The sequence below is a fragment of the Olea europaea genome, chromosome 16 (genome assembly GCF_002742605.1).
Source record: "Olea europaea var. sylvestris chromosome 16, O_europaea_v1, whole genome shotgun sequence".
Classification (NCBI taxonomy): Eukaryota; Viridiplantae; Streptophyta; class Magnoliopsida; order Lamiales; family Oleaceae; genus Olea; species Olea europaea.
In genome coordinates, this window is record NC_036252.1 from 5398196 (window position 1) to 5411775 (window position 13580).

The 13580-nt window shown below is 37.5% G+C and overlaps 1 protein-coding gene across 1 annotated transcript; it reads left to right on the forward strand.

Annotated features, from left to right (window-relative positions):
- Window positions 1-11334: 11334 nt before the first annotated feature.
- Window positions 11335-12693, forward strand: LOC111412537. Its single transcript, XM_023043473.1, has 2 exons — window positions 11335-11641; window positions 11729-12693. Exons 1-2 carry the CDS (start codon window positions 11335-11337, stop codon window positions 12691-12693), a joined length of 1272 nt encoding a protein of 423 aa, XP_022899241.1.
- Window positions 12694-13580: the final 887 nt, after the last annotated feature.

The window sequence follows — 13580 nt, forward strand, 5'->3', positions numbered from 1 at the left end:
TTTTGCAGTATGGAATCTATTTCACCTTTAATGGCATCTTTCCATTGTGGTATTTCTGAGGAATTCACAGCTTCTTAATAACTTTGAGATTCGCTTTCTAACATATAGGTCAGAAAATCAGGACCATAAGTCTTTTCTGTCCTTTCTCGTTTGCTGCGTCTAACCTCAGTCTCTTCTTCTAATTCTTCATTCTAACTATTTTCAGTCATTGTCTCATATGTTCGTTTAGAGGAGCTGGCTTCCTCTTTGGACTTGTATGGAAATACTTTTTCAAAGAATGAAACATTCATCGATTCCATTATCGTGTTTTTGTGTACGTCTAGAATTTTTGAATCATACACAAGAAACCGATAAGTACTGCATAGCCAGTGAAGATGCAATCTATCATTTCGGGCTTATCCTTACCTTCTTTGGTGTTGGAACAACCACTTTTGCAAGACACCCCCACACTCGCAAGTGTTTATCGATAGACTTTCTTCCTTTCCATAACTCATATGGGGTCTTTTTTGATTTCTTTCGGGGCACTTTATTTAAAAGGTAATTTGCTGATAACACAGCTTCCCCCACATGTTCTGAGGTAACCCAGAACTTATTAGCATTGCATTCATCATTTCTTTTAAGGTATGATTTTTTCGTTTAGCTTCATCATTTTGTTGCGGTGAATAAGGTACGGTGATTTCATGTATGATTCCGTATTGTACACAGAAATCGGCAAAGGGTGCTCCATACTCATCACCTTGATCACTCTGTAGTACCTTAATTTTCTTATTAAGTTGAGTTTCAACTTCATTCTTATAGAGAATAAATTTCTCTATAGATTCATCCTTTCTTTTAAGCAGATACACATAGCAGTATTTTGTGCCATCGTCGACAAAAGTAATAAAATACTTGTTGCCACCTCTTGTTTGTGCAAGTTTTAAGTCAACAACATCACTGTGAATTAAATCAAGTGGTTAAATATTCCATTCAACTGACTTAAAGGACGATCTTGTCAATTTTGTCTCAACACAAGTTTCACACTTACGTTTGGAACTTCGGTATGCAATTTGAGTTAACTAGTCTATGTAAAATATCATAGTTAATATGTCCTAATCTACCATGCCACAAATTGGAAGACTCAAGCAAATAAACAGAAGAATTTGCTTTATTCATTTTTGGTTTCACAACTATTACATTCAACTTAAACATACTGTCGGAAACATAACCTTTTCCGACAAACATTCCACTTTTTGATAGAACGAATTTGTCTGACTCAAATACAATGCGAAAACCATGTTTATACAAAAGCGGCCCAGACACTAAATTCTTACAAATTTTCGGCACATATAGCACATTTTTGAGAGTCAGCTCATTTCCCGAGATCATCTTTAAAATCACATTTCCTTGACCCTTGATTTCAGAGGTTGCTGAATTTTTCATGAACGGCTTCTCCCCGTTCTCAATTGCTTCGAACGTAGAAAACAACTCTTTATCATAGCACACATGCCTTATAGCACCGGTGTCAATCCACCACTCCTTATGGTTTGAACCCACCATGTTCACTTTAGAAATGACGGATGCGAATTCATTTCTGAGACATCTTGTGCCATGTAGTCAACCAAATTTGCTTCTTTTGTCTTCTTCTTTGGCATTCTGCACTCCAAATACTTGTGGCTTACTTTGTCACAATTGAAGCATTTTCCTTGAAATTTCTTCTTTGAAATTCCAGCTTTCGGTCCATGCTTGGTTTTTTTTCCACCGGATGGTCCAAACTTGTTTTTGTAAGTCTTACTGCTTTGACCATGCTTTACAACATTGGCTTTAGCCACACCAGGATTGAACCACTTCTTTTTTGAACTTTTGGTGTCTTCTTCAATTCGAAGTCTAACAATAAGTTTTTCAACGTTCATTTTCTTTCGTTTGTTTTTCAAATAGTTTTTGAAATCTTTTCAGCCGGGGGGGGGGGGGCAATTTTTCAATAATTGCTGCCACTTAAAAGGTTTCACTCAACACCTTCCCTTCGACATGAATTTCGTGAAGAATCACTTGGAGTTCTTGCACTTGACTAATAACAATTTTGGAGTCCACCATCTTATAGTCTAGGAATCTGCTGACTATAAACTTTTTAGTCCCAGCATCCTCAATTTTGTATTTTCGGTCCAAAGACTCCCACAGCTCCTTAACAGTTTTCATTGTGCTATACACATTGTATATCGTGTCTGCTAAACTATACATAATGTAGTTTCGGCATAAAAAGTCTGAATACTTCAAAGCACCAAGTGCACTGATTGCTTGAATATCTCATTCTCCTTCATTGAATACAGGAGAAGTCTCAGTCAAGAATCTCGCAAGATTCAAGATGGTCAGGTAAAATAGTATTTTCTACTGCTACATCTTGAAATTCAAGCCATTGAATTTCTTCGGTTTCTCTCCATGATTAATCAGAACAGTAACCATTTGGCCAATTGTTGGAGCCACAGTTTGACTCACAATACGACTAGGCAAGTTAGTCACAGCAGAGCTTGACCCTGAGTCATAGTAGAGCTCACAACTTGATTTCTAGCAGAACAGTTTGGGTCACATCCATGTTGGTTGATTCGGCTGTCATTTTTGAAAATGAAACAATTATTAGTTTCCAATAAACAAATAAACTTGTTTACTACTAATATGTATTAAGAATTTGTCTTAAGTTTGTTGTTATATTTAATCTGTAGTGTATGGAGTGGAATCGGGTTCTCATATACCGTATTTGTGTTTTAGACACCGGATTCACACTTACTGTATTTGACAATTGCTTACCGTATTTGGCAGCTGCTTATTGTATTTGACAACTGCTCACCGTATTTAACAGTACAACTCATCGTATTTGGCAGGCAGTCACTGTATATGGCAGTGACCGTATTTGACAGAGAATTAAACACATAATTTTCACAACTATTTGTTTTCATACAATGACTTTAGATAACATATAATTTGGTGTTTGTGTTCATATAATTTGCACAAACACAATTTCGAAAAAAATTCAGATAAATTTTTTCTTAATTTTATTTTTCACAAATTACTTAGATAAAGACTATTATCTAAATCACTACTTGAATAAGAATGACAACTTATATTATTTTCAGACACATAAAAGCAGTATAAATTTTAAAAAGCTAAATAAAATCTGAAAGCGTGTAAATTTGCAAATAATTAAAGCACAGATACTTAAACTGGAAGCATATATATTTGGAAATAAATTTTTAACCTCGAAGCCTGTGTAAACATAGTTTCCTTAAGACAAATTCGCTCCCTCACCGTAGTTCTAGAGGTTTAGTTCGAGTGCTTGTCTCCCATGATACAACAGTAACCAGCAGAATTCGAGCACCGCGGTTCTACTCCGATGAACTGGATGAGTGTTCGAACAATATCACCTTACTGGAATGGACACAGGAGGAGATGGAACAAAAACAGAAAACACAGACGAAAATTGCAATGTATAAACTACTGAAAATTGAGTGAAATTATACAGACTGAATCTGACCATTAGTTTCTGCATTAACCATTGCAGTTTTTGGAGTTACACTTCGATTTTGACCATTGGAGTTTTAGGAGTTTCAGACACTCAAAAGTCATTTGAAAAAGCTACAAAAAAAATTGCAAAACGCGGACAATCCTAACTGGCCAGTGTTTGCTCCGTTCGGTCCGACATTCGTGTGCTCAGGTCGCGCCCCCACCCAAATTCAAGGTCCGAAGGCTATTTCTATTCGTGATTTGCACCCCCTGCGCGTGCATGTGGAGAGAGCCTCTATGCTACATATGATCACACCATTCCAATGTGTAGCCATATATAAAGTGATTTTGGTTTTCATGTTTTTCCTATATGAGACAAAGTTAACTATAGTTTTCCCACCAACATAGACTATTTCCAATGGTCCACTTTAAACTTCAATTTCTCATTCACCTGAACTTCATTTTTGACAAATAAATACTTGACTTCGATGTTCTCGCGGAGGAGAACACATATCAACTTTGATATTCCAAATTGGACCAACGGGTCCTAACGAAAATTGTGCCAAAAGTAAGCCGCTCACTCATTTTTTCCAACAATTTGAACCTCATTTGTATGTAGAATCGGGTAGAATATAAAGCCAAAATTGGAGTAATTTGTGGCACAATTGGATCAATTGAGGGTATACCCATCATTTTCCAGTGTTGCTGAGGATTGTGGGTTGCCAATTTGGTGGGGAAAGAGCTCCAAATTCGTTAAGTGGAAGAGGAAGAATTTCCTTAATTCGCTTGTGATTTAATTGGAGCAGTTGAGGAAACACTAGTAGTCGTATGATGCTGCTAACGATTCATGTGTTGCCAAGTTTATGAAAAACCATTCCCAAACCCATTAATCGAAGGAGACAAAATTACCTTGTTTTGCTCCCGAGGCAAACCTATATAATCGGAGTTGTTCTGAATGATGTCTCACCATGAATTGGAGCACCTAGGTGAGGCGAACCGACTGGCAGGGGAGTATGACCATAGGTGTCACCGGAGTTGTCAAATTTGGGTGGCCGGCGGTGGCAGTTGTTCTTTTTGGTTTTGGGTAGGTGGTGGACGAGTTAATTAAATGATTGCTCACTGATCTTTGTAATTGTAACTACTTGTTCACTAAACTATAAAGAATTACTGATTGCTCACTCAACTATACATAACATTACCCATCCATCACTCATCTCACTTTCCTCTCTCCAACTGGACAAAAAACTCCACATGTTGGATAGAGATCCAACGTGGCAAAACACGTCATCATTTGTGGAAAGTTGGACAAAAACACTATTAATGTAGTGGCATTTTTCCTTTTAATTATTTAAATAATGTTTTTCTCCTCCTCCAAATCAAAAACCCGGATCCGCAATTAGAACTACATAACAGAAATTGAGAAACCCCAAAATGATTTCAAATCACCCCCCCCCCCCCCCCCCCCAATTTCACGAACCTTGGGATTCACTTCTTCATCGAAAATTCTTCATCGGCATCCCAGAATTTTAAACAAGACTATTATTAATGGCCAACTTCGCAGGGCAAACAACATCCATCAAAAAGCAGATTAATGTTGACGCTTTATCAGATGGAATTACAGTTCTGCTGATTTATGCTCAGACATGGATACACAATCATCTTCTGGGATTAATACCTTCTGGAAACATTTTTTATTATGTAGCCATAAAGCAGATTGTGATTAACAAAGCAGCCACAACCCTTTTCAGCCATATTAATGCTACTGGTTCATCTAAAACTGGTGTCAGTGTTTCATTATGCAAGAAGTTCGTAAATATAATTTTGAACCTCTTACAGTAGTATAAAGCATTAACCTTCTCCAGTATTAACAGTAAATTTCAATTGACTCTGGAAAAAGTAATTTATACAAAACCGACACAAAAATGAAGAAAAATCTATAAGCAAATATATGGTCATATGATATAATCACGAGAAAGTTTCTGCTAAAAGTTGGAATTTTGTAACCAATTCCCATTCAAAAATTTCAACCCATCAAAACCGAAACCTAAAAATGTGAAAAAAGGACCAAAAGTCAAATCTGTTAATATATTACTTCTTGGTTGTTGGTCCCCCTCGCATTAAAGAATATGTGGTCCAAGAACAATCACTTGGACAAATTCAGCGAGTGCAGTAATTAAAAAGAAGATGGGCATAATTTTTTTTTACATTCTTGTGGTTTCAATTGGGGAGGAATCTAGGGTTCATATAAATGGGGGATTTTTCTTTTTCAATTGCTATTGTGTGATTCTAATTGGGGTGTCAAGGCACGTATTTGTCTAGCTTTCCACAATTAACGGTGTGTGCTGCCACGTTGGATTTTCATCCAACGTGTGGAGATTTTTGTCCTACTGGAGAGAGAGAAGTGGTATGAGTGATGGATGAGTAATAATATGAATAGTTGAGTGAGCACTCAGTAACTTTTTATAATTTAATGAGCACGTAGTAAAAAGTAGAAAGATCAATGAGCAACCATTGAATTAACTCGGTGGTGGAGGGAGTAGAAGATGAGGGATTATATTTTATTTTTTTTTGTTTTTCGATTTTTTAATTTAATTTTTAACTTAATTAGGGATAATATTCAAAGTTACCAATTTGTCCTTTCTAGTTTGGTCAAAATTAATTAGATTTTGACTTTTTTGGTTAACTAACGGTCAAGTGAAGTGTTTTCATCATTTGGATCTCTCGCATATATTTATGAAAAGTTAGGGACCTTCGCTAACACAAATTGTAGGCTAGGATAACATTTGCAAAAATTAAAAAAGTTATGGACCGTTGCTGCAGTAATAATAATAGTAAGATTCATTTTCAGTAAAGTACAATTGATATAATTTTAATTTCACACAATTTGTCATACATAAAAGCCAAAAAAAATTTACAAACCAGCCTAAATCAAAGGTTGAAAATATCAATCATGCTATAAGTACATAATTTTTTAACAGAAAATTATTACAGACAACATATGACGTAACATTATTGAAAGATGGGAAAAAAAGTCCATCACCTTTTGCTACGTATATTCTGTTAAATTTTTCCTGTACTTGGAACTTTATTCTGAAAATATTTAGTATGTCGCCTCTTGTTAAGTCAGTCAACTTGAAAAATGCTAAGGTTGTATAAATAATTTATTCCCTATAACTGAATAGGTCATTGAATGTTTTATCTATAGTTGACAGTACGCGTTCTTGCATTGCCAAGCTTTCACATGGGCACGCCCTTCTCCCCCAACCAATGGTAAGAATTTCAACTCATTTTTCCTCCTCGATATCCTTTGAATCTCTTGGGATTAAGTTTTTTGGCGAATAATATAGTTCCACGTGGGATGCGAATATGTGAGGTATGAGGAGCGGCGCTCCTGGTTGGAGGCGTATGGGTTTCGTTCACAACGCAATGGAGATAGGGAAGTTCCACCATGTCCAGTTCGTCGATGAGAGTTTTTTTTCCCCCATCGAGATCGTCGATATGATCAGCTTGTTCTCTTCTTAAAATGTACAATCTGTCAAGCAAATGTGATAAGACCCACTCCATTGTCACTGGTGTGGTATGAGTTGCTCCATGGACTAAAACCTAAGAATGCCAAATTAAGTTAATAAAAAAATTCTGCAGACAAAGTTTGAATTTATGCATATATAAGGAGTGCACACGTATAAATGTTTTTTAGTTTGCATGCCTGTCCGCCCCCACGGCATATCTCCCAGTGGCAAAGGGAGGGCGGATAGGGCTCAGCGCGGCAGTGTGCAGAGTTCGATTCCCCGCAAGGTGGAATTGACTTTGTTGCAAGCAGGAGTTACCATATGGGTTAACAGCCTTGGCCTATCCATGTGCTCTCCACCCTGGCTCCTGGGAGGTACATCCTGCGATTTACCTCCTCCACGATGGCCCAGGACAGGGTCGGTGGGGGCCTTTAAGGTTGGGGTTCAACCTTTAGTTTGCATGCCTGTCCAAAAATCTTCATAAAATAAAAATCCCTCCTTACTTTTATCACCGGTGTACCACTGAAATAAACTGATGCATAGAGTACACCAAAAGAAAGAGAACAACAATTTATAATAATTTATTGTATATTTAAAGTCGAAAATAGTGATGACAATTTACCCCGTCCCGTTTCGAATGGGGCAAAAAAACCCGCCCCGTGAATTTTTTTTTTTTTTTTTAATACTTGGAAATATGAAGATAGAAAATTTCTAATTATTTGTTCATCCAACCCTTAATTTATCATAACTTTGTTACTAATTAGCTAATTGTTTGTTAATTATTTGTTTACATACTTAATTATTACTATTATAACATATTTAGAATTCATCTATGCAACATATTTCAAAATCATTTTTATTTAAACTTATTTTTCATCACAATTTTTTTAATAACATAATTTACATGTAGACCTATAATTTTTTCATACTTTTTATCCACACATTCTCTAAAAATAATTTTATTCCAAAACAAAAACTTAAATTTACATAAAATAAGGGTATTCTTTATTAAAAGTTCAATTTGAATGTTATCCGTATTTTATTGAACTCGGAATATAAAAAAAAAAAATATTTAAACGAGGCAAGAAAACTGCCCCGCCCGGCCCCGTCCCGCCCCACGCCCCGCTCCGTCAAAGGTTGGGCGGGGTATGGGGTGGGAGAGGTGGGGCGGGGCGGGGCGGGGCGGGGCGAACCCGCCCCGTTGCCATCACTAGTCGAAAACGTTATTAGAACTCCACTGCATTTTATTAGTTGGGAATCGAATATATATTTAATATTTTTCAATTTGTATTTTATTGAATGACAAAAAATCACAGAAGAATATTTTCAAGTCTGAAATACTTCTATTGCAATATTTAGCAGATTCACATAATTATTGTGTTTGACAAAAGAAAATTAACATTTTTAAAGTCTAATTAAACGAAATATTTTCAAGTTAGAAACATTATTCGAGTACTAATCGCTACTCGATTAGAGATCCAGACACTATTAGTTTTTGGTGAAATTCAATATGTCGAGAAATTCATCGAAAAATTTGCAAAAAGTAATGGTAAACGCTAGGTATCCTTGTATATTTACATCATAAACCACAAAAACAAATATTTATTGAAAGAACTCCCTGAAATGGAGGCCAAAAATATGGTTCATTACTAAATAATTTCCTAATAACATAAATAGCACAGAATAACGTGATCATCAGTTCATCTTAGTTACAGAAAAGGGATATTCTCCTCTCAACTGGGCATTCAATCTTTCCCAATATTTAAAATCTCTATGATATATAATCAGTTAAAATCGAATCAACACCAACCATTAGGCCATCGTTTTGTGGGGGGACTCCATTTTTTGAACCACCTCTTACCAATTAGCTTCCGGAGTAGCAACCCTCCATGGCGGGGAGTAGGGGGACATTCATACTTGGCAGCTTCAGTCTTTCGAGGGTTGAAAATTTCTTGTTCGATTGTCGTTGCCCGGAAGCTGAAAATCTCATCTTGAATCGTTGTACGGTGAAAGTTTTCATCATCATCTCGAATGGTATTGAGCTTCAGATACCTCTGTTCGAGTGACTCCTTGGGTACGTTTCTGGCTAACAAGGGAGATGCACCACCCCAGTTGTTAGTGCCCAGAGACGGGTGCTGGGGAGTCCTGAAATCCAATAGTACACTCTGCCTCATGTCTCACTTTCACCCTGTGTGGTAACTGCATTTTTTCAAGAATTGGAGCAATATATAATTATGGTGGTCATTAGAGAAATTGTCGTGGGCATTATAGTAATTTGATTCAGGTTGGTCACCAAATAGAATATTATGTAGCTAGACTGCAAAGCCATGAAAGACAAAATATGGGCGATTACTACAAAATTATGAACAAGGAAAACATCTTTTAATTGATAAGAACCATGAAAATAAACAAAGGAAGTGTAGCTTTTGGCTGATGCTATATTGATATTGTAATCTGACTGCATATATTTAAGGGGAATTTACACAAATGTCACTAAAATTGAAAATGCAAAAAAAATTTGGACATTCACCAATTTCTTCCAAGAATGTCAATTTTTCTCTACGAAATGTCCACTTTACCCTTTTAACACCTTTTTGGAGCAATAAATGCTTGATTTGAATGTAATTAATGCTATGATGTGATTAATTTATTTTTGCTTTAAACTTAATATTGAAGATATGATATTATATTGTATAATAAGATTTTTTTGATTAAAAAAGGGGTGAAATCTTTACAAAATACACACACATACGAATTGAAAAAGCTTCTTCTTCTTCATCATCTCCACTCCATCATCAACAAGGAAACAAGGAAAGTCATTGACAAATTTGAAAGGTGAGGTAGTAGAAAAAAGTTCATCTCATGTCATAGTTGGCTACTTTAAATGTTCAATACAATATGATCATATTTAAATGAACCATTTCAATCTCTTATTCATTGATGTAGTTAATTTTTGGTATATTTTAGAAAGAAAAATTATACCAATATTATATAGAAAATGTGAAGTATTCCATATATAATTCAACATTTAATGAAGCATTAAGTGATACCTTGTTCATTTCTAAAAAGATATAGTGATATTGTAGTTCAAAATTTATTATGGCCTTTATCGTTTTCAATAAATTCGTCAAACAGTGAAGCACATGGAATTTATCTTTCTCGAAAGTTATGGCAGTAGAACTGTCGAGCAGTATCTTGGAAACTGTCGGGTTAGACATTTTAACTGTCGAACTCGACATTTACTGACTGTCGGGATAGAAAATGTAATTGTCGATTTCGACACCTGAAAACTGATCATCTTTTATATCTTTGGTAGTACATGGATGTAAGTATTTTCGTGTGCCAATTTGATGTTATGAAATGTCGACATATGAATGTGCAGAATTCTCACTTTTGCAGTCCCAACATTTTAGGTATAAGTCATGATTTCAGATTCATCGTGTCGTATGGAGGAAACTTCGTTCACTCAGATGATGAATGGAAGTGGAGAGGGGACAAAACCACTTCCATTTTAGTGTCGAGAAGTATTACCGTAGCAGAACTTGTGTTACGATTGAAGGAGAAACTTGGTATCGTTGAATCCCGTAATGCAATCGAATTGAAGTTCAAAGTCCCGAACTTGAATCTACCTCCGGTAGAGATACGCGACGATGAGGATCTACAGTGGTACATATCTGTTCATAAGGAAACTGCACTCTGCATCACATATTTGGTATCCGAGCTCCCGATTGTTGGTATGGCAACAGATGCAAACTGTGAAGGGAACTTGTTCGGCCCAACGGAATGTCCACTGAATGTATAACATGACGAGATGAATCATCAGCACAGTGTGTCGCAAACCGAACCACCCGAACCTCCAATTAAGCGTATAGAGGCTGCAGCATCCGTCGAACACTTAGAGAACCCATTACATGGTACAGATCGTGCTATTATTGCTGAAATAGACGAGACAATGTCATCAAATTCCAGAGGTTCGTGCACAGATGAGTGGATTACAGCTGCAAATACATCGGTTCTCGCCGAGAAGCAAATATTCTTTACCAAGAAACAGTTGTACTCGAAGCTTCATGTACTTGCTTTGCAAGAGAAGTTCCAATTCCGGGTAAGCAGGTCAAGCTTGAAAATGTTAACAGTTGTCTGTGTGGATGATAATTGCAAGTGGATGCTACGTGCTTCTACTGTCAAGCAATCTGTAATCTTCATGATCCGTAAGTTCGTTGCAGTTCACACATGTTCCCTTGATTTTCGTCGTAACGCACATCGGCATGCCACTAGTGCTGTAATTGCGAAACACATTTTGGGAAAATTGGATACTCCATACTGATCATATCCGCCTACTCATATTGCACGTGATATGGAACGTGAGTTTGGTGTGAAAATCAATTATAGCAAAGCACGTAGGGGGAAGCTCCATGCCTTAAATATGCTACATGGTACACCAAGGGACAGTTTTCAGAAATTATCTTCATACTGTCACGTCGTAGGAGAAAGTAACCCGGGGACCGTTACCCACATCGAAGTTGATTCTTGTAACTTCTTTGTAACTTTTGGTGCAAGCATTCGTGGATACATGCAGTACTTGAGACCCTTTATTTGTGTTGATGGCAGTCACTTGAAAGGTCCATACAAAGGTACACTCCTAGTGGCAACTGCCCAAGATGGTAACAAATAGATTTATTCGTTGGCATGGGGGATCGTGGATGCTGAAACCAATAAATCGTGGAAGTGGTTTTTGTCGAACTTGAAAGACCTTATAGGGGATTCCGAAGAACTCGTGTTCATTTCAGACAGGAAAAAGAGTATTCAGAAAGCTATTTCTCAGTTGTTTCCGTCGTCTCGGCATGGTTGTTGTATATGGCATATGGAAAAGAACCTAATACAGCGGTATAACAACGTAAGCCTATTATTTCTATTCAAACGAGTTGCTACAACTTTTCGGGTCGAGAGCTTTGAACGACTCATGGGACAGATTCGTAGAGTGAGCGAAAGAGCGCACGGGTACTTAGAGCGAGCGGGATATTCATTTTGGTCCAGAGCACTATTTATTGGACATCGTTACAATATTATGACAAACAACAATGCAGAGTCGTTAAACTCGATGTTGAGAGAAGCCCGGTCGTTACCGATAACCTGCTTGGTTGAACACATTCGGAGTACTATGCAGAAGTGGTTTGACGAACGTCGAGCAAATGCGGAAGAATGCAGTACCTTATTGACACCAAGGATGGAGAACGAGCTACGGACGACTTTCGAAAATGGAACTAGGCTTCGAGCCCATGTCCTGACAAACAACTTGACGCAGGTTGGAATATCCAACGACACGGACATAGTTGACTTGTCCGAAGAAACCTGCACATGTTGTGAGTTCCAACTAAACCGTATGCCATGTGTTCATGCAAGTCGTGCTGCTTGCTTTAGAGGGAAGACGTTGTACGAGCTTTGCTCCCGTTATTATTCATCGGACTACTGGAAGGGTGCCTACATCGAAACTATATATCCTGTTCCGAGGGAAGTGGATTGGGTTGTTCCGAGCTTAATTACATGTACTCCTATTTTCCCACCACTCGTACTTCGTCCTCCAAGTAGACCACCAACCCGCCGTAAGCGTTCTAGGTATGAGTATGCATGGTCTACCAAAAAATGTACCCGCTGTGGTAGAGTTGGTCATAATCGGACCACGTGTTCAAACCCCCGTGTATCACATGCTCCTTAAAGATTTGCAGGTTAATAGACGTTGTATGTTAATTATTCCGTACTACATCGAACATTATGAAGTTATGATTTACAGTTTGTGATCATTAATGTTCTTGCATGTTGCGCATCCTGTTGTGCACATAGAAATTTCACTCTCTGTCCAGCATGTAGTAAACATCCCGCCCAGTTCAAATGTTGGTCCCAATAGATGTGTTACTTATTCTCGACAGTTGACGGAACCTTGCACTGCACTCACGGTCTGCGTCACACATACATGTTGTGACCTCTAAACATGAGAACGGAAAATGTTTGATACTGTACATATATTTTTTTTCCATTTCGAAACGCAATCTTCTATCCGCCTACAGATTTACTATCATTAGCATCATCTTAAATCGAAATTAAAGGTAGTGCAAAACGCAATCTTGAATCCCGAAGAAATTTACAATCATTTGCGTCATCGTAAATCATGGATTAAAGTTAGTCCATGATACACACCTTTCACAATAGCCGTTTTACATACTGCAAAATACATAACCATTTTTGTACATATTATCCTTATTGCCCGACAGTTGACATGTCGTACCCGACAGATAGTCTCAGTAATTCTCGACAGTTCGACCGGAAAACGCAAAAAACATGACACGAATTGCATCTTAGGGACATGTTCACGTGGACTTTTTGGTATTGTCTTAACTAAAGTCATCCCTACAAAATATCTTACTATACAGTACTTATTCACTACATTCCATGGGTGTCACTTTAGTCGTCGTCCACAACTGAACCACCGTCCCCGCTATCCTCACCTGACTCATCGAAAGAGATGATAATTACCGCATTTGGGGGATCGTACGCCATCCAGTCATCCTCATTGTCGGAATCCCCCTCGTATCCGGCATCCAGCTC